The sequence below is a fragment of the Patagioenas fasciata genome, chromosome 1, assembly GCF_037038585.1.
Source record: "Patagioenas fasciata isolate bPatFas1 chromosome 1, bPatFas1.hap1, whole genome shotgun sequence".
NCBI classification, from domain to species: Eukaryota; Metazoa; Chordata; class Aves; order Columbiformes; family Columbidae; genus Patagioenas; species Patagioenas fasciata.
The window spans coordinates 126,303,428-126,331,342 of NC_092520.1; the positions used below are offsets into that span (position 1 = coordinate 126,303,428).

The 27,915-nt window shown below is 48.9% G+C and overlaps 1 protein-coding gene across 1 annotated transcript in view; it reads right to left on the reverse strand.

The window, feature by feature from the left end:
* Positions 1 to 4,586: 4,586 nt before the first annotated feature.
* Positions 4,587 to 27,915, reverse strand: part of FSTL1 (follistatin like 1) — a 56,272-nt gene continuing 32,943 nt past the window's right edge. Inside the window, exons 3-11 of the mRNA XM_065852383.2 lie at positions 19,883 to 19,987; positions 18,504 to 18,633; positions 16,926 to 16,958; positions 15,264 to 15,394; positions 12,011 to 12,129; positions 11,138 to 11,250; positions 9,845 to 9,955; positions 8,055 to 8,152; positions 4,587 to 7,802 (exon numbers count right to left, since the gene is read on the reverse strand). Coding sequence (XP_065708455.1) covers positions 7,758 to 7,802; positions 8,055 to 8,152; positions 9,845 to 9,955; positions 11,138 to 11,250; positions 12,011 to 12,129; positions 15,264 to 15,394; positions 16,926 to 16,958; positions 18,504 to 18,633; positions 19,883 to 19,987 — 885 coding nt within the window. The 3' untranslated portion in view covers positions 4,587 to 7,757. The remainder of the gene's footprint in view (positions 7,803 to 8,054; positions 8,153 to 9,844; positions 9,956 to 11,137; positions 11,251 to 12,010; positions 12,130 to 15,263; positions 15,395 to 16,925; positions 16,959 to 18,503; positions 18,634 to 19,882; positions 19,988 to 27,915) is intronic.

Consider the following 27,915-nt stretch of genomic DNA (forward strand, 5'->3'; position numbering starts at 1 on the left):
CCCGCCTCCTCCGCGCCCCGGAATCTGAATAACCCCCGCCGGCCACCGTAGCCCCACGGCGCCATGCTCGATCCCGGGCGCACGGCTAGCCGAGGAGGGAACAACCCCCGGGGCCAGAGAGGGGAGAGCGTTTTTATCCAGGTGTCGGGGCGCCTACGGACTGGCGGCGGAGAGAGAGCGAGCCCGGCCGCGGCCCCGGAACGAGCATAGTAAAGAGGCGCGGAGGCGGGGCGGGACAGCGGCTGTGAGAGGAGACCGACACCCCCGCGTGCCTCTAGGGAGTTATCATTACTGCTCCGTGGGGCCGTTGTTCACCCCCACGCCTCGGGTTGTCGTTACAGCCCCAGGCTGCTGGGGACCCGCTGGGTGTCCGGGGAGGGCCTGGGAATCACAGAATCACAGAGTGTTAGGAATTGGAAGGGACCTCGAAAGATCATCCAGTCCGATCTCCCCACCGGAGCAGGAACACCTAGATGAGGTTACACAGGAATGTGTCCAGGTTTTGAATGTCTCCAGAGAAGGAGGCTCCACCACCTCCCTAGGCAGCCTGTTCCAGTGCTCTCTCACCCTCAGTGTGAAGAAGTTTCTTCTCATATTTAAGTGGAACCTCCTGTGCAGTGGCACCTGCTCCCTTCACGGCCTTTTACACCAGGCTCACAGAAGTCGGGCGACTGTAGACTTCTGAGTCCCTCTAACTGAAAAATTAAATAATAATCTCTTGCCCTTTTCACTCATCCTCAGGCCCCAGAGGAAAGGTGCTGTCTGTCTCACCTCTGCCCCAAGGCCTCTGTTGTGGCTGCTGGTGGCAGAGCCTGGCCTGTCGTGTGACTGGCTTTGCTGTCCAACCAGTGTTTGGTTCAGGGTTTCTCTGCTTGGGTCTTTGCATACCTGCTGCTGGTGGAGCACCAAACCAGAGGTGCCTCTCCAGAAGTGACCTTGGTGTATCTCCTTGCCTGGATGTGAAACGAGAGCTTGAATCCTGAACTGGAGCATTGGCAGGAGTTAATGCGTAACAGGTGAGTCTTTGAGGCAGAGTCCTGATACAGGTTACAGATTGACACAGAGTTGACCCTGGTTGTACCATCTACGAACAGGCAACTTGAGATTTGTGATTTCAATTCATCACCCTTTGGACACAGGTTAAAGGCAGTGTAATCAGTAATCACACGCTGGAAGAAGCAGCAGCTGTATATGATGACAATAAGAAGATTCACAGCCCAAGGGAACTTTTGCCCTGACAAAGTCCAGGCTTAGGAAACAGACTTGCTTCTTTGGGATGCATTGAAGAAAGAAAAAAAAGGGAACAACAATGTCCTACCCGCTTAAAACACTTCTTATACACAAAAGTGTCTCATCATCTTAGAGTGAAAGAAGCATAAACAAACCACAGCTGGCTTGTACCAGGCAAGAGTTTAAAAACAATCAGTGAAGCAGCAAAGGTGCTGAGTTTGAAGGTGTCCAGAGTACTGTGCACAAAACTCGTGGTCCACTTGTCCATCCTTTGGTGCTCCAATGAACTCTGGATTTTACCACTACAAATATTTTGAAGTGATAGCTCCTGTTCCTGAGAACAAGGAGTTGTCAGGGCTGTGTCCAGCCTTCAGGAAAGGATGTGCTGTAGTGGGTGGGAATGAGCAGGTCACTGTCCGTTGGACATGTTTATTTTATAAGTCTCTGTAAACTGACAGATGTGAATCCAGAGACAGCTGCAGAAGAGCAGAAACTGCATCAGTATGATTATTTAAATACAGTTATTTCTTTTCAGTGTAGTTTTTCCCGCTCTACAAAGGTTATGCTGTTCTAGCTGTAACCAGATAGTTTGCAGGAGGTTTTGTGTAAGCACAAGAGTAAGGTCATCTGGATTTGGTGTTCTCCTGTAGGGCTTTAAGCCTGTGCTCTACCAAAGTTATGTCCTGTCAATTGGTTCACTTCTTTTAGGAATCTAGTCTTATGATACATTAGTTTGTTCCTGTCCTCAAAATGAAAGTTTATATCAAAAATAGTGTGGCCATCAGGACTAGGGCAGTGATAATCCCCCTGTACTTGGTGCTGGTGAGGCTGCACCTCGAATCCTGTGTTCAGTTTTGGGCCCCTCACTACAAGAAAGACACGGAGGTGCTGGAGAGAGTTTAGAGAAGGGCAATGAAGCTGGTGAGGGGTCTGGAGCACAAGTCCGATGAGGAGCAGCTGGGGGAACTGGGGCTGTTTAGCCTGGAGAAAAGGAGGCTGAGGGGAGACCTTATCGCTCTCTACAACTACCTGGAAGGAGGTTGTAGCATGGAGGGTGTTGGTCTCTTCTCCCAAGTAGCAAGTGATAGGACAAGGGGAAATGGCCTCAAGTTGCACCAGGGGAGGTTTGGATTGGATATTAGGAAACATTTACTCATGGAAGGGGTTGTCAGGTATTGGAACAGGCTGCCTAGGAAAGTGGTTGAGTCACCATCCCTGAAGGCGTTTAAAAGACATGTAGATGAGATTCTTAGGCATGTGGTTTAAAGGTGGACTTGGCAGTGCTATGTTGATGGTTGGACTTGATGACCTTAAAGGTCTTTTCCAACCAAAATGATTCTATGATTCTATAAATACCTTACAAATGCAGTTCAGAGTCTTATCAACCACCTGATTAGCATATGTCTCAGTTTGACGCTTAACAATGCTGAAGAATTGTGATTAAGTGCATGTAGCTACACAGTGCAGCAACTCGTTAATACTCAGATGTGCTTAACTCCATGAACAGACAGGTCAGAGTTTTTACCAGGTCTCTGCTAGAGGTAATAACCTTCCTGCTCATCCTCTCTTCTACCCCAAAATCATTTTGCTTCTGTAAGTAACCATGAAGCACAAGGCAAAGTATTTATAGTGCCATCTAGTTAAATTTATAACTGACACTTCCTTTCATTCCTTCCTAAAATCCTGGGAAATTCTAGCAGTAGAAATTAAAGTAATAAAGCAGACCCACTTGACAGTTGAGTGGTGAATGGGCAGGGAATGCCGCAGTTAAAGCTGCTTACACAGCAGCTGGTAGATGCTAAAGAGGCAACTTGGTGTGAAAAGTTACATGTAAGATGCAATGTGTTGTGGTTTTTTATTTATTTATTTTTATTTTTTTATTAACAGCTCTGGAGCATACAAAGGAAAATGAGGCAACTCAGCCTTCTCTTCTGTTGGACTGTCATTTGCACAGAAGAGCTCACAGGAGTAGAAGCTGCCAAGTCCATTACAGGTATGGGGGAGATGAACGGTCAGACATTATCCTCCTGTTATACAACACCATTAAAGGTTATTTCATTGTTCACTTCACCAAAAGTAGAATCATAGAAGTCATAGAATGTCCTGAGTTGGAAGGGACCCACAAGGATCATTGAGTCCAACTCCTGTCCCTGCACAGGACCACCCCACAGTTCACACCATGTGTCTGAGGACGTTGTCCAGTCTCTTGAACACTGCCAGGCTTAGGGCCATGACACCTCCTTGGGGAGCCTGTTCCAGTGCTCCTCCACCCTCTGGGGGAAGAACCTTTTCCTAATGTCCAACCTAAACCTCCCCTGGCACATCTTCCTGCCATTCCCTTGAGTTCTGTCATTGGTCACTAAACAGAAGAGATCAGTACCTGCTCCTTCTCTTCCCCTCGTGAAGAACACATAAACTGCAATGAGGTCTCCCCTTAGTCTCCTCCAAAAGGTGACAAGAGCCATTCAGCCCTGTCTTCATAAGGACATATCAGAAACAGAAGTGACCTCAGGAGGGTTACCAGCATCTTCTCCCACGTTAAGGTCAGATCAGCTACACCTGGTCCGTTCCCGATAGCTGTTACTCTAGTCTGTTCTTAAAATCTAGACAGGAAGGAAGCCTGTGAAATATTAAGGAAGTGTCTTCCACTTCTGTGCTAACCTTGGCATTCAAAAGTGTTCCCTGATGTCTCATCTAGGTCTGCAACTGAAGCTGGTGTCCTATCTGCCACAGTGAGCAGGGCACGTTCATCTTGGTAGCAGTGTCCCTCTGAAGACAAACATCCTTCTTAACTGTGCCTAAGGCTTCTGATCTGTCCTTCTAAGTCACATTTTTAAGGCCTCTAGTTACTATTTTTACCTGCCTCTGGGTTCTTTCCACCTGTTCCATCTGTTTCCTGAAAGGTACTGCCCAAACGAGGAGGTACTTGGCTGAGGCTCCCATAATGCCACACAGGACAGAGTGATTGCCCCGTACTCCACTGCCTGTATCCCTCTCTGTTCTTCCCATTCTCCGGTGGTTTGCCTTTTTATTGGCAGTGTGACCCTAACACATGTTCTTCTTGTGATCGCATACAGGGGAGCAAACAGGTAACACTGGAAGTATTCTGGAGTGATCTCATCACTCACAGTGCATGGCTGGGTTGCAGGAGTTGTGGCTGCCGGCTGCATCTCTGCTGCTGGCTCCCCACATGATTGTACCACTGTACCTCAGTTTCCCCAGCAATAAAATAGAGACAGTTGTGTTTCACATTTCTCAAGCACATTAAGATCTGTTTATAAACATGCAAAAAAGACAGCTGATTTTTTATTATGGAAAGCCAGGAATGTGGCTTCTGAGAAATAAACCACAACGTATTATGTTTAAAATTTTGTTTCATTTATTTGGCAGTAATATCCAAACCCCCCTGCTTCAAAAAAATTACAAAATCAAGTAAAATAAGTGCGCTAAGGAAACCTACAGAATACTGATAAATTTCACACACATAGAGGAGGGAATGTAGAGGGAGGAGTGGGACTTCGTTGCTTCATTTTGGCTTTTTGCAAGAAAAAAAAATGCCTTCCCTTCCCTGCAGTCGGTACAGCAAGTGTCCCAGAGGGCAATGGCTAGAATCCAGCACTTCCTTCCCTGGCAGCCAAGTCACCCTGCAGAAGTCAGCAACCAGCCTGCCTGCTGTGGGGCACAGCCTGCAATCGCTCACCGAATCGCTCTCCCTCCCCTTGGAGTGGAGAGATGAGATGTTTCGGTCCCCTTCAGGTATTGGAGCCCTTAGAACTGGCGTCACCCTCCACAGCTGCATTTTCCCTTTGATGGTACAAGGTGGAAAAGGCTCCACAAGCAGCAGAGGCACGTTTGCTGCACTCCTGCCCTGCCGCCCCAGGCCATCCTAGATATTGTATGGCTTCTCAGCGCTCAGCTTGCCCTGCTCAACAGCAGCCCTTCCCTCAGAATAAGCTCTATAAACCTCAGCCACCAGCACCCACCTCTCTTGCTGTCCCCAGCAGCCAGCCTTGCAGACCGCACATCCACAGGAGACAGGGACTAGAGAACGCATCACTTAATGCAGCCTACAGAAGCCCTTCAGCCATGGATCAGCCTCCCCCTTCCTGCACATACTTGGCTTCTCCCAGTTTGAGGTTTTCCTGACCGGAAAAGATGTTATCTCCATCCAGGGAAAGCCTTTAAGGCAAGCTGTTGTGTTTTCTCTAAGGCACTTTAATGATCCAAGCTGGAAACAAGTGATCTGGAAGGCACGAACTACCTTTCAGAGCAGGGTCAGAATAAAGCGAGACATTAACAATGTTCCTGTGATGACTCAAGATCCAGCACATGAAGCTGTTTTGCTCATACTGTTGGGGAGAAGCGAGGTTATGTCTAATGGGTGCTCCTATTCCAACAACCTCTTCCTCCAGTGCCACCAGAACATGACTCCATCCCAATGTAGCCTTGTCCACAACTACTCTCAGCTCCTGTGGACTCACTCCCGTCACCTTCACAGATGACAGCTTCTCTAATCCAAGCCCTCATGGGAAAAGAACCAGCTTCCTTCGTTCTATTATGCCAAAATCTCCAAGCATGGTGGGGTAGACGATGATTCTCACTGGAAATGTGGTACTGTGCCAAAGTCAGTGGGAGTCCTCTGAGTTCACACCAGGAAAACAGCTCAAAGACCAGACAGCCTTTAACAAATCTGACTCATTGGCAAGATCACAGGAGGGACCAAGCTTTCTTCTTTTCCTACACTTGTGAGGTACCAGCTCATTCTTCCTCTCCGAGGAAAGCACTGTGCAAAAAGGGGAAGGTTGGGACAAAAGTCCTGCTGATCTTCACTCAAGCAGAACAGGCTTTTGCAGATGAAACTGGAATTTCACTTGAGTAAGCACTAGGGACTACAAGACACTTGGCAACAACTGCTGAAGTTGCTTGCAAACAGGAAGATGGAAGTCACAAGCAGTCATCTCGGCTCAGGGTACGTGCACCTGCTTGGGATGCACAGCGGAAGCATGAAGGGAATGTGGAACAGGATGTTCAGGTGTGTGAATGTATGAAGTACGTTCAACAACTGCAGGAGAAAATCAGCTGAGCTCAAGACTACAGAGATGATTGTCAACAAAACAGCATTTCATTTATAGCTAGGATCAATGCTCTGAGAAATGGGTCAGCCAAAAACTGTCCATGAAGTGATATGAGGGTGGTCAAAGACAGTCTGATCAGAGACACTGTGAAATGCATCAGTAATGAGGCTTCCAGCCCTGACTTTAAATCAAACTCAGACCTGGAATCAAAGAATGCTGCTGCCTCACCCCAGAGGGAGATAAAAAGCCCAAGATGATGGCTCATGGCCCAGACTTCAACATAGTTAAGCATTTTCAAATACCCTGCTAATGGAATTGCCTGGTCCCTCTGTCTCTAGACGACTTGGTGGATTCCTCTTGGCAATATAGAGAGGCATGAACATAGACTTTGAACACATGGTCAATGCTAGCTAAGGGAGCAAGAGCTAGAGCTGCATTGTCAATCCCTGCCTGGTGAAACTATTTACATCCAGCCCTGTCTCTTCTTCCCACGAGGGACATCGCTGTCCCCAGTTGAGAAATACCCTGTAGCGCAGGGCTCACAAGTTGCTTGTAGTGTTTGCGGTGGCTGAGCACAGCATGATACAAACTGTGCATGGGTATTACACACTGTCAAAAAACAAAAAACAACAGGCTGGGTTTTCTTGAAAGATTTAGAGCTATAAAACATACAAAAGCTGAATTACTACCATAGGAAATAATGTAATAAAAAAACCCACAACAAAAACAAAACAAAAGGGGGAGTCAGCATGTGAATGTGATAGGAAAAAAATATGATAGCACCTCTAAGGAGGGGGCAGGGAGAGTAAGAGTGAGATGAGGTCAAAAGGAACAATGTTATGTTGGAGCCCACAACGTACTGGAGGAGCTGCTGGGGACAGTTTGGTGGAAAGCAAGGAGGAACGTGCTGGACTCCTGCCAGCAGCATGGTACCATGACTTCCAGGTGTCACACCAGGCTGACCAGCTTTGAGGAGCTTGAACCAAAGGGCAAGGGCAAGGTCCTTGGCTAATGATGCCCTGCAGTACACGTGCTCAGCCACAAAACTGCCAGGCCTGTACTTCTGCAGCCAAGACAGGTTGTATGGATTGAAGACTCCCTTTTCTATCCAGCACTGACCTCCGTCCTTTCCCCAGATCCCGGGGAACAAGAAATCCCTGTTATCTCTTGGAGGGAGCAGCTGTCTGCTCTGGGACAGGGTCCCAGAGGCTGCTGTAAGTCCCTCCCAGCCTTCCAAGGCCTCAGCAATGAAGCTCCCTGAATGGGTGGGCTCTGCTCCCTTTTCCTGGCCCCATTCTCTGTGTATTACAAAACAAATAACCCATCGCTATACAACGTAAATATCTGTGACTGGGCAACTGTAGCAGACACTTGTGCATACTGCAATCAGCACTGGAGGGCAGGGCGGCAAGTTGGGCCCATCCTCCTGGGCTCCTCCGGTGTGGAGGCCCCTTACATCTCCTTGGTGCTCATTCTCTTGGTCTTCTCAGCCGTCTCCTAGAGAAAGAGAGCACAAAAGTGAAGCTATACGCTGACACAGAAGCTAGCAGTACCCCAAAGCCTTTGGTCCATCCACAGGCAGTGCCAACACTGGCTTATACCTCAAAACCCCACACCTGAATTTGTCCTCACAGGCAAGAGGGATCCCCCTTTATTGTGTACCAGAAGTCTCCAGGTGACAGAAGCAGAGGGAACCCCTCTAGCAAGGAGAGACTTGGTGCATGCAGATCTTCCCAGTCTCATGCTAACCTGATGCTTCTGCAGTTCCTGAACATATCTAGCTAGCTCCTCCTCAGTCAAGTCTTGATCAGGTCGCTGTCTCTGAGCAGGCACCTTCTCATTCTTCCCTGCAAACAGAGTTCAGCGTTATCACAAATAGGGGGTGCAAGTTTCAGAGGCTGAACCACGTAGAACAAAAAACACCTCAAGCTTAGGAAGGCTTTGCTGGACGAAGGTATTGGTTGGTTTCTTAGAAAGCGAATGGGACTTGTGGCTGCCTGGGACTTCAGAACCTGGGTATCCAGTCTGTCCCTGTCTCTCCCTCCCAGATGATAAAAACTGAAACCACAAGGAAGAGGCTACATATTATTTAAAAGAAGCATCTATAATTAGTTCAAACATCTTGGCCTCTTGGAGGGAATAAATGGAAGCTCAGTGCTATCCAAGTACAATAACTGATGCCTAACAAAGAGGTAACTTCACTCATTGGAGATGCAACTTGCTCATGTATCTGATCCAATTCTTTGGTTTCATTATCCCTCTAACAATAGCCTCTAACCGCTCTGCTGCTCTGACATGGGCAGAAAGTCAAGGAATTGTTTTTCCCTTGCATGCTTTTGAAATGGATGTAGGGAACAAAGTAGGCAGCAAGACCAGGTGTTGCATAGCAACTTCGAAAGCTGTTTCTGGGGAGGCAGCAAAAAGTCTCTCATTCGGTTGCTTAAGCTCTGACACCTACCCACAGATCCTCTGTTAGCTCTACTAGTATTACAGTTATCTTTTCTGAGGTGAGCTCCTGCTGCCACGGTCAAGTCTGAGCTGAGATAATCCTGAAGCCTCTGCTGCAGAAAGCCAAATAAACAGGAAAGAAACTCTATACGTACTTGTTGCGGTTTCCCTTTCTCCTTCTATGCCCAAGCTACTGGCTATAGATCTGAACTAGCGTACTGCTGACAGCTCCTGCACAGCACTGAAAACAATACTCAGGCAAAGGCCCAGTTTCTAGGGAAGGAGGTTGAAAAGGCAGCGCAGTTCGGGAGGATGGACATGGCTCTTTGAAAAGGGCACCTACATCTCCCAAGGCAGGGGAAAGCTGCTTGCCACTGGCCCCAGACCATCTGTGAGAAGGCAAAATGGAAAGCTGTTTTCACAAGCCCACCATGACTTCTCACAATCGTAACATGACTCTGAAAGTTTACAAATGGCCTTCCAGAGAAAGAGCAGACAGACCAACAACCATGCCTTACAATGAACACCACCTCCTTTCATCTCCATCGCCATTATTTTCTTCTACCTCTACAGTGTCTATGGCAAGAAGCTGAAGTGCTTTTTGACATTACCAGATGAAGTCTCCTATCTCCCCTCTGGAACAAGTCAAGGCCCTAGGTCCTGTTTTAAAGATACTGTAAATACAGATACAGTGAGGATACTGACACACATACAGGAAAGATGACTTACACTGACACATATGGTTGCAGACAGTGACCTCTTTGGTCTGTGCATTCTCCAAGCCAGTTGGATGCAGAGTAGCTCTGGTCTGGAAGGTTTGGTGCCGAGTTCTCATGACAACAGATCCATACTACAAATCCCAGCAGCACTATCCCCAGCCCAGTTACACACTTTCTGACCTCTAAAACAGAACCAGCTTGGGTTTGGCCAACATGGAGCATGGGAGGGTGGTGCAGAAACCACCCATAGAGAAGCTGAGGAAAAGCTGGAGAGAGAAGAAACCTGGAGCGCTGCTGCCTTCAGAAAGATAGGAAGCAAAAATCCCTTTTGTACAAAACTGCATACAATAATAGTCTGGAGAGCATACAGACCCTCGCATGTCATTGCAGTGCACACCCAGTTCCCACAGGCACAGACGCAGCGGTTGCACTCCACCTGGGTCTCTGCTCCATCCTCATAGTTCTCATCTTCCAGGGCACACTCTAGAGAGGCACAAAACAAGGGCAGTGCTTGTGAGATAGCAAGCAGGCTAAAGACAACATACTTTGCAGATGCCTTGAGAGAGAAGAGGTACAAGGTTTTCAAAGAGGCCTTCCTTCCACTAACCACTAAAAGTTTCATAATGACTAAAATATTCATGCTGAATTTGATGAGTGAAATTGGCCAAAAAAATAATGTGGGAAAGTCAAACACTTCGTTTTGCTTCCTCAAAAGAACACATTTCAAATTCTCAATTCCAAATGAAATCTCAATACAGGATTTGTTTGAATTTCGTGATCTGTTATACACAAAAGAGAACCTCCAAAGTGAAAGTTTTGGTTATTCTGAAACAATTCCTCTTCTAGGTAGGGAGAAGTTGGGGAAATGCTTTGTGTATTTGCTGTAGCCCTGAGAAAGGGAGGAAAAAGCAGTATTTCATTTCAGCTGACATTTCTTCTCACAGCTCTATTATATGTTTAAATCAAGGACCCCAAAGCATTCAAGGGCATATATAGTGTTAAGTGAAAAACTTGCTGAAGGTGTTTTCTGGGAGAGGTTCAGCATCCCTGCCTTACCATTAAAACAGGCAAGAGAACTGAACTTTAATATTCCCCAAGAAGCATAACCTCTGTCTGCTCCTCGGTGCCACCGCAGCAGGATGCAAATCTCGCACCTTTGGACCAGCACCCCGTGAGGAGACAATGAGCTGAATGGCTAGGCACGCCTGGTCAGCAGAATGCCAAGCTGCTTCCACGTGAACTGTAGTGCTAAGCAGGATTTGGTAGGATGGTGAACTTTGAGATGTTAATCAGGGAGGCTCTCTGTGTGAAAGGCAGGACTTTGGTCTGGTCTGACTTTCCTAAGTTATCTAGATGTGAACTCCTCACGATTTATTGTACTGTTAAATACCATGCCTTGACCTTCCAAACACACCATTTCCATTTGACCTACAGCCTTGCTTCTAAAATCCAAACTTTTTTCATCACAAGAGCTCTGGGACAGAAAAAGCAGTACTTTTGATAGTGCAGGGACAAGGGGTGCTGTCAGATGGGAGGTCCACGTATATCAACATTATCTCTTGGAGCAGAGTTACAGCATCCGATGTCTGGCCCAAAGCTGGTCTCTTTTCTTTCCTCCCTTTCCAGTACCCTTCTGGTTCCCCAATATAAGTGAGAAGGTCCTACTTTTCTCTGGTGGGTTGAAGGATGGGCTGAGGCACTTGAGAAATTCATTGAAGCTGAGTTTCCAGTCAGCATTTTCATCTGACAGCTCGATGAGGGCATCTACACAGAGTCCCCTGAAAGGAAACACAGAAGCATGTTTTGCTCAGGGCTGTACGAGGTAGGTCCCTCCTTTCTTGGTCTCAGAGTACAGAGGAGTAAAACCAGTAACAAGCAGGAAGGCTCTGAGATGCCTGTCAGGAGTGGCTTCTCTAAGGAAACCTCACAGCATACAGACAAAAGAAAAACAGACACAAAAATACTCCCTTTCTGATGAAGGGCTGGGAAGCAAGGAGATATTCGGAAGAGCAGGAAAAGGACCCTGTTGACATTTACAGGCTGCTGTGCGAACAGAGGCAAGCATAGCATAACCACAAGCAGCCTGTCCTCCTTGCTGTCTCACAGACAGGGCCACACACAGAGAAAAATTAAAATCTCTCAAACTACATTTTCATGCAACACTTGCACCAGCTCTAACCATGGGCTGCCCATGAGCTGTGTTTTCCCACCTTTTCCTGGCACTGGATCTAGTTAACAAGCAAAAAGGTGAGTAAAGTCCACTGGAAAGTGAATTTATTAGGAAATAAAAAAGGCAACAAATCTTCTGTCACCTAACTCATCTTCTGGCTGCATACCTACTACATTTAATGCAAAAGAAGGTTGGAATGCAAGGCCTAACATGAAGGGTAGGAGTGGGACTGCTTCTTTTTGTGGTAATCACATCCAAATAAATGAGAAGACGCTTCATACACTGTTAGCTTTGTTAGTGCATATTTTCCATGAGCAGGTTTTTCACACCCTTATCTACCACATCTGGCCCTCCTGTTCACTGCCCACCTGAGCAGCTTGTTGGTCTCCTGGTCCATGTAGGTGGTGATGTTGACAGCAGTCTCATTCTGCTCCACAAACTTCAGGAACTCAGTGGAGTCCAAGCGAGAATCACCATTGTCAAAGCTCTGTTTGGACAGATGGGAAGATGTGAGAGGGTCTGCTTTATCAGTTCAGTGTACCCCTTTCTTCTCATTCTTCCCTATGCACTTAGCATTTCTGAAGCTTTAGTGAAACAGGTTGCATCATCTCTGTTTTACACAAAGAACAGAGGCTCAGAGAAAAGCAGCAACATATGCCACACTAGCATCAGAACTGGCAGACATCATCCTAGCCTTGCTCTCACTGATAAGCTACGCTGCCTCTCATTCACCTCCTAAGGCTTGATTTATGGCTCTGACTCCATTTCGTCTCTTTGTTCCAGCCAGCTCTTAGCCTTCTAATATACCTCCTGCCTTAAAGCAGACCAGTTGCACTTGAGGAGGTGTCAGCTTTCCAATATGTGCAAATCCAAAGCTGTGCCTGGACCGTGACAGTGACAAAAGGGAAAATCACAGGAAGCAATTTTATGCTGATCCCAAGGAAGGAACAACTTAATGGAACAGCACAGCGCCTTGCCACTAACTTCTTAAGGTCCTCACAGGACTCCTGGCACTGAAGCGTAGGATCTTTAGCCCCCAAATCCTGGCTGTACTCCCAAAGAAGTAATTGCATTTTGCCTTCCTGTTTGGAGATGTCGTATCACAATGCTGGGCACTCAGCAGGAACTGCTGGGCCCCCTCAGAGACAGCTGCATTGCAGTGAGGGGAAAATGAATTCTGCACACAGACTGCTGCTGGCTCAATTTTGCTGTGTGACTCGGGGCAGGTCACTGTGTCTCCTTGTGCAGTGCTTCCAGGAATGCTGGAGGAGACACTGCCTGTTGTTAATCTGTTGTGGTTCAGGAGAAACCTGTAGGGCTACAAAAATTACTCTGCACACTGTAGCCTGCATATAACTGCTCCATTAACATGTCTCAGCTTCTACTAGACTTTGAAGCTTCCCATACCGCTATTTCTTGTGAAAGTGGCCGCAGTTTGCTTCATGATCCAGACCCAGTTAAGCTATTTTTTCTGTCTTTCAATGCTATGGTCTGCATTTACATGGTCCCCCCCAGAGACACTCCAAAACAGAGCATCTTCCCACTACAGGCCTCACTCCTTTTGAAGTAGCATCCCTCAAGGTCATGGCCTACTTGACAAACAACCCACACCCAAGTCAGGCTTCTAGGAGGTAAACAGCTTAATGCCACATCTACAAACCTCCCCATCAAGGAGAAATGGGAAAAGCTTCACGTCATATTTGTATCCAGTGTTTATTACCTGCAGGGCAGGAGTCAGGCCATTTGCAGGGCAGGTGTGCAGAGCCCTGGGGGTAGGCACTGCAGAATTCCTCCCATGACAGCAGACCCTCATTGGAGAAACAAATTTGTGTGTGCTTGAACCCATTTGGTTTGCTTTGCTTGGACTTGGCCCAGGTTGCTCCAGGCTCTGAATACTGCTTTAAAAGTACATCAAAGCCTTAAGTGTTGTTGATATGGTGGATTACCACCTGACAAAGAAGGAAATTCCCCCCTCAGATCATTTTGGTTGGAAAAGACCTTTAAGATCAACCATTAACCTAGCACTGCCAAGTCCACCACTAAACCATATCCCCAAGAACCTAATCTAAATGTCTTCTAAACACTTTCAGGGATGGTGACTCAACTGCTTCCCTGGACAGCCTGTTCCAATGCCTGACAAGAGTGAAGAAGTTTTTCCTACTATCCAATCTAAACCTTTCCTGGCACAACTTGCGGCCATTTCATCTTGTCCTATCACTTGTTACCTGGGAGAAGAGACCAACCCCCTCCTTGCTGCAACCTCCTTTCAGGTAATTGTAGAGAGTGATAAGGTCTCCCTTTAGTCTCCCTTTCTCCAGGCTAACCAGCCTTTGGTCTGAGAAAAGGTATGGCTTTGTCACAGCAACTTTCACCCACTTGTGCCTGGGATCACTGTTCCAGAAAAACAGGGACAATAAAGACAGCACAAGGCTGTTGGCCTCTGAGCTGCAGCCACAGGATTTCACCAGCACCCCAGCTGGTGTGGGGCTGGCTGGGTGACCAGGCTGTGCTGCAGCACTGGAGCAAGCCAGTGGCTGGCTCTTGTATTTCAGCAAAGCCCACGGCCTGGGGAGGCTCTCTGTGAAGGCAGCTGGGGACAGCACGTTTGCAGAGGGAGGGACTGAGCAGCTCCACAGGACACTGTGTGCAGCTTTAAGGTGCTGGCGGGGGCACCCAAGGCAGTGGGGCCACAGGCAGGTTTCCACAGACAGAGCAGCATTAATGGCCACAAAGGCAAAGATGGTCTCTGGAGCACAGGGACCGGCTCCTCTGTCTCACCAGGGGGTGCCATTGCCATGGCAAATTTGCTTGCAGCGCTAGCTCCTGTCAGACACCATTAATCTCTCGCTGTCAACAGCTTATGATTTAAACACTCTCGCCCTTTCCCCACCTGCTCCTCCAGCTCCATCCTGAATGCTTTGAAGTCTTTATCAGGAGCCCAGTGTGAGGGGGAGGGACGCAGCAGTGCATGTGGCAGGAGCATGGGAGAAGCGTGTGATCTGCAGGTTACAAAAGGGGGTGGGGATGTACTGAGGGACAGACTGACAGGGAGATGGGAAGAAGAACGGGATTATTGCAGGGCCCGAGACTCTCAGGCGGCTTCTCACTCTCTGCAGAGTACTAGGGAACTGCCAGCTCTCGGAAACAAGTGAGCCATACTCCTTGCAAGCAAATATTCCCCTTAAAGCCCGGAAGTGTCTCCTATCCCCACCTCAACATGGCCTTGCAGCTGTCTGGAACAAAGGAGGTTTCCTGGTCCCTGCTTCACCGGCTTCCTGTTCCTTTTACCTGCATTTCCAGCCCTTTCCCCTACCTTTTCTCCTCTGGCTGTCTTTTGTCCCCTGAGATCACTCCTTCTCTTCCCTGCAACAGGCACACTTGGCCTTCCCTCCTCCTTTTCCCTAGGGATGCTTCAGGTCTGGGCTGTCACATAGTTATGTCAGTGGCTCTGTCAGCAGCTGCTGCAGGCAGCCTGTAACACACCACACTGTAGGACATACCAGACCACCCTGGCCCCCAGCTTGACAAACCCATCACACACTGGAGCCTCTTGGGTACAGGCATGGCAGCTGCTTTGCAGAAATGTTCTCTGGCCTCTGAGGCAGGTAGTGCTCTACTTGCCTTGAAGTACTTGTCTAGGACTTCACTGTAGTTGCTGCCCTTGGAGAACCAGCCATCTGGGATAATCTCAGCTTCCAGCCACTGGATAACGCGTCGACGAAGCTCATCTCTGTCCGACTGGTAGCAGACGACTGTCACGGGAGAAGGTGTAGCAGAAGAAAAAGCAAGGATGAGAGAAATGAAGTCAGCGGGGAGACCACAGACAGATGACTGGAAATAAAACCCAGCCAGGCAGCCCTGATGGCCATTTGTAGGCCCCCTCGTCCTTGGGGATGCACCAGGACCAGATCGAAGCAGAGGTGCCATGTGCTGAACCGTGGATGGGCTGTGGGTGACACCATGTGGCAAGGCCTGAAAACGACACTCCTCCCAAACCCCTTCTGCCTTCCTATCCCTGAAGCTTGTGAAAGAAAAACCTGAGGCTGACTCATCCTGGTGTGAAGAGTCCCCAGACAGAGGGAGGAAGGACGGACAGTGTCTCCAGGCCTCCTGATGCCATGCAGGACAGGTGTTGGGCCCTCAAGTACCAAAACGTATATCCTCTGCAAGGGTGAACACTCAACTGAGCAAGCCTTTCCACCATGCTCTCCCCAGGACTTGGATTTTAGGGCCTAATATCTCAGGAGATTTCGTTTCTTCAAAGCCCTGATTTGCCCACTGCGACTGGAAATAAGAAGGGGTCAAGTTGGGTTTGTTTGCAGTGCTCTCCAGAGTCACAGGTTTCTCTAGGTGGATATAATCTTGTGTGCTAATACTGAATTATGCATTTCGAAGCAAAACTGAAAACCTAGATCTTCTGGCTTCTGTGAGTTGTTCACACCTGCCCAGAGGCCAATGGAGCCAGAAGGGGAATCAGTGTGCATTTGTGTCGCTTACACACACTAAGGATCTCCTTCTGAATCCAGTGACTACAATCACAACCGGACGGACAGTTTCTGCATGTTTAATTTTGAACTTCCTTGAAACTGCTTTGAGGTGGTGGCTGTGCCCAGAACATGGTCCTTTCCCTAAAGATTGTATGAGAGTTTGCTCTCATCTGTCCTAGGAAGCTAAAGTTGAGAAGTATCCAGATCCACCACTTGGGAGGCCATGGATAGGAATGCATAAGGGAGAAACCAGGCACAGGGAGGGAATCACAGAGACTTGTTGGCTGATGGAAGAGGTGGTTCAGCTACATCTCCTGACTCCCCAAACAATGCCCCATTCATTATGTAGTGCTACCCCTGCTCTCATCAGTTAACCACTCCTGAAGGAAAGTCTCCTTTCAAAAGACTGCTCATGGAGTTGGGGACAACAGCCCCACAGTTCTCGTGTCTTAGATCCCCCAATGTACTATGCAAAAGAGTGTCTTTTCCCTCAGCCTGGGTGATGAACACAGCTTGTGTCCCTAGGAGTAAACCGGGTTTCTCTGCACCTTGTACAGTCCTCGAGACATCCCAGCACAGTGAAGAGCCCAGGAGATGTATGAGCTCTGAAAGGTTACACAGGAGTAGACAGCTGGGTAATCATATTTCAGCTGATTGTAATCTCAGACTGCAGCAGCCTGTGCAGAGGTATCACTTTTACACAGAACCATTCAACTCCCCCAGCAGACATTTGTCCCCAGCCTCTCTTCCCAAATACATACAGAAGCCCTAGCCACACAAGGAGATGGCTTCTTACCTGGACTTGCAGCTGGGTTCTCAGACTTCTTCTCTGTTAGTGGAAAGACAGAAGAGGATATTTCTGACACAACATGAAGCAATACAAATCTCTTTCTACCCTGGGTGCCACTTGGCAGAGGAAGCTGGGAACCTTAGGATACATGAGGGCCATATGTATGATTAAGGGACTGGAACATGTGTCACCTGAGGGAGGCTGAAGACTGTTTAGCCTGAAGAAGAGAAGGTTCAGGGGCAATATCATCAATGTTTATGAATCAGATGGGAGGGAATGAAGAAGATTGAGCCAGGCTGTTCTCTGTAGCATCTACTGACAGGGCAAGAGGCAACAAGCACAAGAAATTCCATCTGAACAGAAGGAAACACTTTTTTACCGCAAACACTAGAATAGGCTGACCAAAGAGGTGGTGGAGTCTCCATCCTTGGAGGTATCAGAAACCCTGTACTGGACACAGTCCTGTTTAAGCTGCTCTAGGTGACCCTGCTTGAGCAGAGGGGTTAGACTAGATGGTCTCAGGAGAGGAGCTCCCTCCCTGTCTCAGTGATGCCATGGCTCCGAGTTACTGCTTAGCAACAGGCTACACGTGGTTCTGGCAGAGGTTTCACTCAAGCAGCAAAGGACGCCAGGCAGTTTGGGCCTGTGCTACTTTTCCCTTGTCACCTGTTCACCCTTGGAACAGCTCTTTTCACAAAGGTACCTCTCATTCAGGAGAGATAGGCATGTGCATGGCTGGGACACAAGGTGTGGAAGTGAGTTTAACAGCCCCATCATTGAGAAAAATCTTTCCTCATAACGTTTCTGAGGTCCCTTATGAACTTGGATGGTAGTATGGGCCTTTGGGGTTTATCCCGAGAGCCTGACCTTTCTTCAGCAAGTAGACCCAGCGACCTGCCTGGCTGAATCCACGAGCTCAGAGAGAGGCAGGCAGGAGCAAGAAGTTGCCCTGCTCTCCTGAGTGCCCTCTCCCACCAATGCAGGGGGACAATAGCTCCAAGATCCCACCACAGCCAAGGTGTCAGGACTGTGAGTGCACTAATGAGGGTCTCAATGGCCCTGCCAACCTCACCTAGGGCCTCCATCCACACTCTCTACCCATGAGTCCATTACAGGTGACACTGCCACCCCTAGTCCTTGCCTGGAGGGTTATGTTGTAGGTATGCCTGTCTCCAGCTCTGTTACAACCATTCCTGTACTTGCCATCAGTCCTGTTCCTCTAGGCCCTGATGTGGTGACCATCTTACCACCTATATGTCAGACTGCTACGGACTTCATCACTATGGACTTGTCTGGCAATTACAGGCCTATGCCTGATACTGGTTACTGTCACTGGACCTGACCCTGACTTGATTTCATGGCTCGACTTTAGGCCTGCTTCATCACCACAAACTTGCCTGGTGATCTGGACTCTTGGTTGAACCTGGCTGTTGTTCCCAGGCTTGTCCTGTTAGCCCACTCAGTAACTGTGGGACAGGGTCCTGGCTGGCAAGACCTCTGCTGTGCTTTGTTATCATGCTTGGCTCCCAGCTCTCCATCCCTAAGAGAGCTGCTGGCCCTCATCACTCCTGAACACAGGGTTACCTTTACAATGGCCATCGTAATCCACCTGGATCTTGGAGCCAGTGAGACAGGCATCACGGTGCAGCTCACAGTGGTTCAGGTATGTCTTGCCATTGCTACCGCACACAGGCCTCTTGTGAGGTTTGCATTTCTGTGTGAGAGATCCAGAGAAAACAGCATTTTACCTGCCTCTTCAGGACAGTTAGAGGGAAGCAGATGAGTCCCAGCATCAGTCCAGCTCGACAGAAGCCCTTGGAATAGCCGAAAAGGTGTTTGGAGCAGACTGAACCCACCCATCACCATCTCAGAAAAACCTGCACAGAGGAGACTGTGGGTGTGGGTTCAAATGCTTCCCTTTATCCCAGCCTCCATTACCACCACCACAAGAGCTTTCCCGAAAGCAGAGCCCAGAAGAGAAATCAGTGCCCAGCATAAATACTGAGTATAATCCTGCAACTGCTGCTCCATGTGCAATGGACAGGCCTGCCTGGAGGTGTTTCTATTAGTCAAGTCCATGCACATGTGCTTGCTCAGTTCTGTACATCTCTTTGTAGATCCTTCTCCACCTTTCTGCAACCGAATGTAGAATAAACCATCAGCCACGAGCAAACAGCATAGCCTACAGCAGAGGGAGAGCTCACCAGTGCCACTCTTCAGGCTGTGGGCTTCTTTCTTGTGTCCCTTTCAGTATGGCCAAGCCTACACTGAGTGACAGACTCTCTTCCTGCTCATGGGGCATTTCACTCTCCAGTGCTCAGGCTGGCCACATCAGAGCTGCAGGCTCTGTGAGAAGTGGGAACAAAGAGCCTCACACCCACTCCCAGGAGCCAGGCAGGAATGGTTTGAAAGCACGGGGCAGAGCAGAGTAGGCAAACACTCTGTCTCTACAATGGGGAAAGGCTCTTCTAATCATCTGTGGCTCCCTGCTGGATGAAGCTATTCATCCTCACAGCACTCTACCACAATTATTTCCATTTTACAAAAGCAGATTTTTAGTAGGGTGCTTGTAGCCTCCTCAAACGATGCCAGTGATGGCAGGCTGTCTTGAAGCCTGCAGACCACTCCTTATAGTGCCCTTCAAAGCCAGCTGCATATCAATACCCTGCTGGGCTTTCCCAACAAAAGACCTCCAGCCAAGTCTCCTGTGCATGTAAAGACCCCAGAGGCAGCTGTGCGAGTAGCAAAATTGCAAGCTCCAAACAATATCTAACCTACAGAGCTCTACCCCCACACCACACTGGGAAAGGCCCAGCTGTTTGAAGAGCCACTGTGAATTTGCAGCTTCTCCAAAACAGTTGTGTCCTCATCACATCACGGGATTCTTCCAGCAACCGAAACTCAGCTGGAAGGTGGTGGTAGTGACACCTGTCCCAGATGCAGAAGCTGTGCTGCCCCCCTACCTCGATGCAGAGGCAGGTTGGCTCTCCCTTCTCAGTCACTGTGCACTCCCGCCCAGCTCCGCAGAAAACATTGGCACAGATCTTGGATTTGCTCCTTGGTTCTTCCTGCAAGATACAAAGCAAGAGACACAAAATACATCAATTTGCCTGAAACAGCAGCAACACAGCTCTAAAAAAATATCACATTTAACTCTAGACTGGACCAAAGAGCACCAGGGTGGTAAGGCACAGATTACAGACAAGAAAGACGCGACTGCAATAGATGGGACAGCTCAGACAATAACCAGGAGCAGACAGAAGAGCTGGGGCTACAGGCCCAGCAATAGAGGGCTTCCTTGAGGTCACTCCTGGAAAATTAGCTAAGAGAACTGAAGCGAGCATCAGCAACAGGGAATCTAGCACAAATAGCAAGAATAATTTGCTCATGTCAAGGACTGCCGTCTTCAAAATTTTTTTCCATCAAGGTAGGGAGCAGAAATGTTTTTGCTTGAGGCATTTAAGAAGAAGGTGAACACTACCCTGGAGAAAGGTTTGATACCAAGCAGGTGGAAGAAATGTCCATCAGGCACCAGATAATGCCCCTGTCACAAAAAAACTTCACAAAACTACATGACCCGTTATCTTGCTTCCACTGGTCAAGATTAAACACTTCAAAGGAGGAAACACTGTCATAGATAATTATAGAGTAACCTTCTCACAGAGAAAATTTCTTCCTGTCCCTGACAGCCAGCAGTTGACTTATACCCTGCAGCACAATTTATACGCTTTACAGTTTTCTCCTAGCCAAAGTCATCACAAGTATTCTTGTTGTTCACATAACTGTCGAATCCTTTTTTCTTGAGTCCTACTGGTGACTCAAACTGGTGACACCTACCAGGGAAGATTTCCACAGCTTAATAATGTTTTCAATAAAACCACTACTCACTTTTATCAGTTGAATGATTTTTTTTCCTTAGACTTTCAAAAGAGAAGATGGTTCCAGGGGTTCAGACTTTGGAGACCCTGGTTTAACTCCCTGCTTTGTCATTGATTTCCTTTGTGACTCATTTTCTACCTGTATGTTAAATATCTGGTTCAGCCTAGCCAACTAGCTCCCTCAACACTTTTGTATCAGAGACAGAAGATTAAGGAATGTAAAATAACCAGTGTGATAGGTCAATCACATCTGCTGTAACTCTTCTGTATAATACACAACTTTTTTTACCTTCTTATCTGAGTATTATTCTTAACCTCAGTTCACTGTGTTATCTTTGTACCTCCATCAGATATTTTTGAAAGCAGGTGATCAAAAAGAGCAGAATTTGCCTGAGGACCAAGCACTACTGATACATTTAATAACAAATGTTGTGCACATTTTTTCTGCTATTGCTTCTTTATACTTTCTTTTTTTGTTTTGTTTTGTTTTGCTTTTAAACCACAATTTTACAGTAGGTTGTTGACTTTACTGAAGAGCCCACAGTGACAGCCAGACCATTTTCTGAATGACCTTGCCCCGGTCTTCAGACTATTTTGTGTGGGGGCATACTGCGCAGCCATCAAGCCCAAGAAGGTCTTTCCAAAGCAGTGTGGAATTCCCCCCAGGTTCTCATAGCGACAAATGCTTTTCTACTCTCTGCAAATGTTCCTATCTCACAGCTTATCCTGTAAAATTAAAATATACAGCCTGTTTCAAACAGATGGACCCAGTTGCAGAGACATAGAGATTTCAAATTGGGTCCGTCTTTTTGAAACAGCCTATAGTATTCAGACACACCGTGTCCTAGGCCTGCTCACCCCATGTGGACAGTCTGTTATTCTCCCTCTGCCACTTCATCTTTGTTTCACGTTATCATTTCTGAGCTGTGAAATGCACTGCCTTTTCTGCTGCATCCACCTCTCCTTAGCTAGCTTCTGGTGGAGCGCTGGGGAAAACGATCTAGGTCCTTCTGGGGTTGGATGGACCAACATGAGTGCTTCACTGCACAAAGCAACCTCACACAACATAGGGCAGGAAAGAAAGATTAATTCCTATTGCAAAAAGCGCAAACAAAAGACAAATTCTCCCAGGTTGGAGTCTGGCTAGGGCACCCCCACACCTAAAATGTGCTGGAGGCACCTAAGCGCTCATCTGTTTAAGGGGTTTCAAACAACGTGCCCACCCCTTCACCAAGCAAAAGACCAGGGGAAAACGAGCTAGACATGGGTTTGAACTGCAACCCACCAAGGCCTATGATCCAGGTGCCTGGCAACAGATGGCAGTGCTCTGCCTCTCCTGACCCATAACCAGGCAGGATCACCAGCATCAAGCTCCTGGCCGTGCCCACTGATACCAAGCCCGGCTTTGGCCTCCTGGGCTGAGATGGCACCACTACAACCACAGCTGGCCTCGGCAGGTGTCCGCAGGGACTGAGCTCTGTTAGCAAGAGTCCTCTTCCCCTGCCAGTGCGCTGGAAACCAGGCTGTCCTGGCCACAGCTCCCTCCCCTGTAGCGCCAGGCCCAGCAGCCATCCCGCAGCTCTCCCACTGGGACCCGGGGTGGGGATGCTGGTGGGGTCACGCTGTCAGAACAGTCACTGAGGACAATCTGCCTCCTACCAGGCTAGAGAGCCATGTTGTTCTGATTTATGTTATTTACCACAGCTAGATGGTTTGGTGGTTGGTTCTTTGTTGTTGTTCTAAGCTGTTCGGGGCTGGCAGTGGGTCGGAGGTGGTTGCCATGTCCCAGCACTGCTGTGTTCACCTCAGGGGCTTTTCCAGAGAAAGAAAGGAATCCAGCTGCTCTGCCTGCCTGCCCTCTCACTCTGGCACAGGGTTTCTCAGAGCCAGCTTGCTCATCCTCCCTCCCAGCAGCAGCAGCCATGGCAAGAGCTACCAGGCTGGGTGCTTGCTCCAGCTCCAGTGAAAGCAGCTCTCAGCTTCCACCCGAGTTCCTTCAGCCCCCTGCACCCCTCACCCTTGCAATGCTTACCCCACAAACCACATTTTCTCCATCTACAACCTACAAACCATAGCCCCCCTTCTACTCACATGCCCACCTCCCAAAATCCCTGAGACCCTCACCTCCTTTCTTCACCAGACTTCACCTCTCATACCCTACATCTACCCCACCCTGCACCTGGAACCCGACCCAGTGCAGATGCTTTGCACGTCGAGGTGCCCCCCTCTGCCAGGCGCCAGCAGCCGCTGCTGCTGTAGATCCTGCCTTCACCTCCTGCAAGAGCAAGAAAACACTTTTCTCCACCAGCCTGTACACAGATGAAGCTAGCAGTTGCCACTGCTACCACTTGGTACGGCCACACAGCCCTAAGGTGGTTCACGACGCACCACAGGGTGGAAGTGCTCTCCACTGGCTCCCCAGACGCCTTTCCAGCAAATGCCAGAGTCTCCTGTGTGTAACTGGGAGTGCCACAGAGGTGGCAGTGGATGAATGGATGTCGATGGTGGGGGTCTGCGAGTGAGGCTTTATAATCTTCATTCCCAATTCTCTGGTGACCTCCCAGATGATGCCAGCTAGTTTCTTGTGACAGATATTCTTGGACCTCATCATGTTTGCTCTTTATAAAGCTCCATCCGTTGGAGTCATGTGAGTAAGCGGGGATGGCAGCTGCCACTTCAATATAATATAGCTCATCCTTGCACCTATCATGTAAAAGCTTGGAAATATGAACTGCAAAGGTTTAAATGCAAGGTCACACACAAAAAAAGACTCCACAGTGTTTCAATGCCATTGTCCTTAAACTCATTTCAGGATTTGAGGGCTGCAATCACATTCTCTCTACACTGTTTCCTCCCTGCGAGCTGCCATTGCCTTTTCTGTCACCATGGGCTTGGGAAGTGTCACTCATCCCTGTGCACAGCACGCTCGGGCAGGCGGAAGGGAAAGGGCAGAGAATCGTTATTAATTGCTGCACGGTGGCATTTACACCGCAAGCCGTGACAAAGCAGCTCCCTTCTTCTGCCTCAGGTGCAATGCCCAAGCTTGCTCCATTTCGGAAATGCTTTTACTTACTCCCCTGCTGCCCAGAGAGCCAGCTTGCAGGTCTCAGAGCAGCGGGCACGAAGCCAGGGCAGAAGCACCTGGATCCTGAGCATCCGCCATGGCACAGGGGCACTCCCGGCTCTTCACCCCACTGCCTCCACAGGGGCACAACCTCCCTGGACATCTCCTTGGGCAAAGGCCCCAGAAAAAGCTGTTTGCCACAGCTCATGAGCCAGAAACCCAGAGCAGCTGGGCAGCATCAGCATCACATATGCACAGCCCAGACTGTCTGCTGAATGGGGACAGGAACACACGCTGCTTTTGGGGTGCTAGGAAGCGTAACCTCATGGACAAAGGGTTATGCTTAGAGCCACAAAGATGATTAAGGGGGTGGAGCATATATCTCCTCATACGGGAGATGTATGAGGAAAGGCTGAGGGAGCTGGGTCTCTTTAGCTTGGAGGAGACTGAGGGGTGACCTCATTCATGTTTATAAATATGTAAAGGGTGAGTGTCGCGAGGATGGAGCCAGGCTCTTCTCGGTGACAACAAATGGTAGGACAAGTGGCAATGGGTACAAACTGGAACACAAGAGGTTCCACTTAAATATGAGGGGAAACTTCTTCACAGTGAGGGTGACAGAACACTGGAACAGGCTGCCCAGGGGGTTTGTGGAGTCTCCTACTCTGGAGCCATTCAAAACCCGCCTGGACACATTTCCTGTGTAACCTCATCTAGGTGTTCCTACTCCAATGAGGGCACTGGACTAGATGATCTTTTGAGGTCCCTTCCAATTGCTAACATTTTGTGAGAGTTCTTGCATGCAAATGGGCCAGAGCCAAGCAGAAGACCTGAACTGACAGCACAGTGAGCCACAGGCACTGCTTCTGCCTCAGCTGTTGCTTCCCAGGGAGCAAAGAGGAAAAAACCGACATTTCCAAGGCACCCGCAGGCAGCACCGGCAGTGAGGAATCACCATGGCAACCAGCAAAGCAGGGCCTCAAGGTGGAGAGCTAAAGTTAGGCAGCGGGAAGGGCTGTTTCTCATCTCCAGCAGCAACTGGCGCTGAGGAGCTGGACCCCCAGCCCGACATAGGCGCAGATGCCGGGAGCATTTCCGAGCCCCTCCCTGCACCCGGGTGTCCAGGACCAAGCCCCAACACAGGGTGTCATGTATGGGTCTGCATGGGGTCTCAAGGTCCTGCACTAGCTGCCACGTCTGCTCCACACTGGTGGGACTGCACAGAAACAGTGTGGTGTCTGCAGTAAGACACGAGTGATGGCACACACAAAGGAAAAGAGACACCGTGGCTCTTTGGTTTTACAAGGGAGCTGCTCGTTGCAGCTCTCCCTTGGCTGCCCCCTCCGCTGGCCCCTGCTGAGCCACACTTCTGCCTGGTGTCACCTGGTGGAAATGGGGACTTTCCCAACCAGCCTGTGAAAGCTGAAACCATTAACAGTTCAGCGACAACACACCTCTGTAAGGAAGAATGAGCTTCCACCTGCAGAGAAGAGCTGTGCAAGCAGCTGCACGTCCACAGTGCCCCACTGCCCGAAGGGATTCCTGCTATTATACGTGCTCTGGGAAGTGAGCAGGGAGACCACTCTGCTACGAGGTGGGGAGTTAATGTGCTTGAAAACAATCCCTCAGATTGCTTTTTGCTTTCTGCACATCCTTCCATACATCATCTCGTCTTGGAGATCTCAAAAGTCTTTCTCTCAGCAACCCACATTGCACTGGAGAAATATTAATACTACCTGCTGTCCTGCTCCTACTGACATGCCTAAAAAGCTTTTCTTGCTATCAGCACTGACTGTAGGTCTTTTTCCTCTTTTGGCATTAGTCTGTGGAAATCTGTAAAATGACTTGACCCCGCACATAATGCTCTGTGCTGTTTGCTGTAAAATCAAGGCTTTGCATTTTTGCCCTGCCTGATGTGCGGGGAAATCAAAGTGTTCCAGAGGTGTAGCACTGAAACCTCCTCCGGGAGGTAATCCCATGTATTATACAAACTTCAGTATTACACCCAAAAAGCAAAACTAAAGGGCACGAAAATGCTATCTGGGATTGCAAGACTTTCACAGATTCTCATGCCTCAGGGAAGGCAGCAGCAAAAAAAACTGTGAGGAAGTTTTCAGATATAACCAGTACAATTCACAATAAACTTCCTTCATGCAGACAGGAAGAAACAAGCTTTCCAGTTATGTATTTCAGCCTCCCCCCGCAATGGCTTCCCATCCATATCCCTTTTGCCTGTTCTCTGCCATGATTAACACAGGAGATATAGAGATACAGAGATATAAAGGGTCTCTGAATACACCAAGGTGCCACCTGTACATAGTGCTGCCTGCATGATTTGGAAACCAATTCAACATCCAGCTGCAAAACCCAGCACTTCATTCAGCTGTTGTCTTGGCAATGTCTTCTTCTCAGTGCAGAAAGATTTGGAGACACAAAGCGCTAGGTCAACAACGCAGAAAGCTGAGAGGCCACATCTCCTGATTCCCAAATGTCCCTTCTGCCCTGTTGTGGGGCTGGGAAGGAGAGGCGCTATGTTGTGCTGCAGTATCCAAAAGAGAGAGTTGGGCTGCAGAGCAGCTCAGAGGAGGTCAGGAAAACTTATTAATAGCAACTCTTGCACAGTGATGGCCCTGGGAAAGCATTTGGCTCATGGATTTCATCCCATTACCCAAGCGTGCCTCTTTCTGCATCCTGCCCTCCTGCAGAGGCCTGGGAAGAGGGATCTCAAGCTGGCTGAAGGGCACGCACGGGCAGGCAGCCTCTTACCTCCGGCCACTTGTGCTGCTGGCTCTGGCAGCATGTTTGTTCCATTGTTCTGGTTTGTGACTAACAAGCAAAGTGCCCAGCCCTCCCTGCAAACCTGACCCAATTCCCGCAGCAGCTCCCTGGATCTTCTAACACTCTGGTGTGACGGGGCGGAAATTTGGCAGCAGTATAAACTGAGCAGATTAGCGTGAAACAAGCAGGCACCCCCGACACTGGGTTTGCCATAAATAGATGGGTAAGGCGAACATTGCAATCTCTCTTCCTTAGGGCTATTGCCTCAGGACATCTGCAGGCTCTGGAAGAAACCCCACACAAATTATACCTTTAAGTCCAACTTGGAAGGTTTGATTTTCAGCTGTCAAAAATAAGGAGATAAGCCCAGCGCATGGGGATTGAACCACACCTGATTTCTGGTCCAGCTCCCCAGTAAAACCTGCCTCCCAGGACATCATCGCTATTAGGATTGGCACAGCAGTCTGTGGAGCAAACCGTACCCTCTGCTCTGGAAGGAAACCTGCCATCAGAGGTTGCTGAACCCACTGGTGCAGGGTCACATCAAGACCCAGCTGCAGCCTTCCTCAGGTCTGGTGTTATCCAGTCCCCAAGTGGCACCCTCTGGAACCACACCCACCCTCCCCAAGGACCTCCCCCTCCCCTTGCCTCTGGGAGGCACAGGGTACACATCACATCCTGGGGCTCAGACCAGCAAAGGTGTTGATGGGCAGCTTCTAAGGCCTGAAAACAGGCTGTCCCCAAGCTGGCTAGTTAAAAAGGAGAAGATGTTTGTGAGGCAAAGTCTGGGCCCGCGCTCAATTCCTCAGGGCACTGCAACCAGACAAATTTGACAGTATTTCCAATCCTAACAATATCCTATTTGAAGTGTGTCAGCGTGAAGCCTGCGTTGGATGCAAAGGGGTCCAGCGCCATTAGAACTTCAGGATTCCTCCTCCCCTAAATCCTAAAGCTGACCTGCGAGCAGCAGAACTAATGAAGCCCAGTTTCCAACAGCTCTCTCTGCACGGCCTGTCTGTCAGCTAGTTGCAGGGCAGCGTATGGACTCCTTCCTCGGGGGGGGCTTCACAAGCCCCCCTCATTAAGCCAGTCACCTAGAGTCACAAAACCAGCTGGATCCCATTATCTCGGAGGCCTCCACCGCTTTATCAGCTGTGGCGGAAACAGGCTGATAGATTCAATACTCGCTGGAGGTGAAAGACAGGCAGGCACAGACAGCCTGCTGACATAGCTTTGCTTCCTTAGGGAACCAGGCTGTAATTTCTTTCCAGAGCCC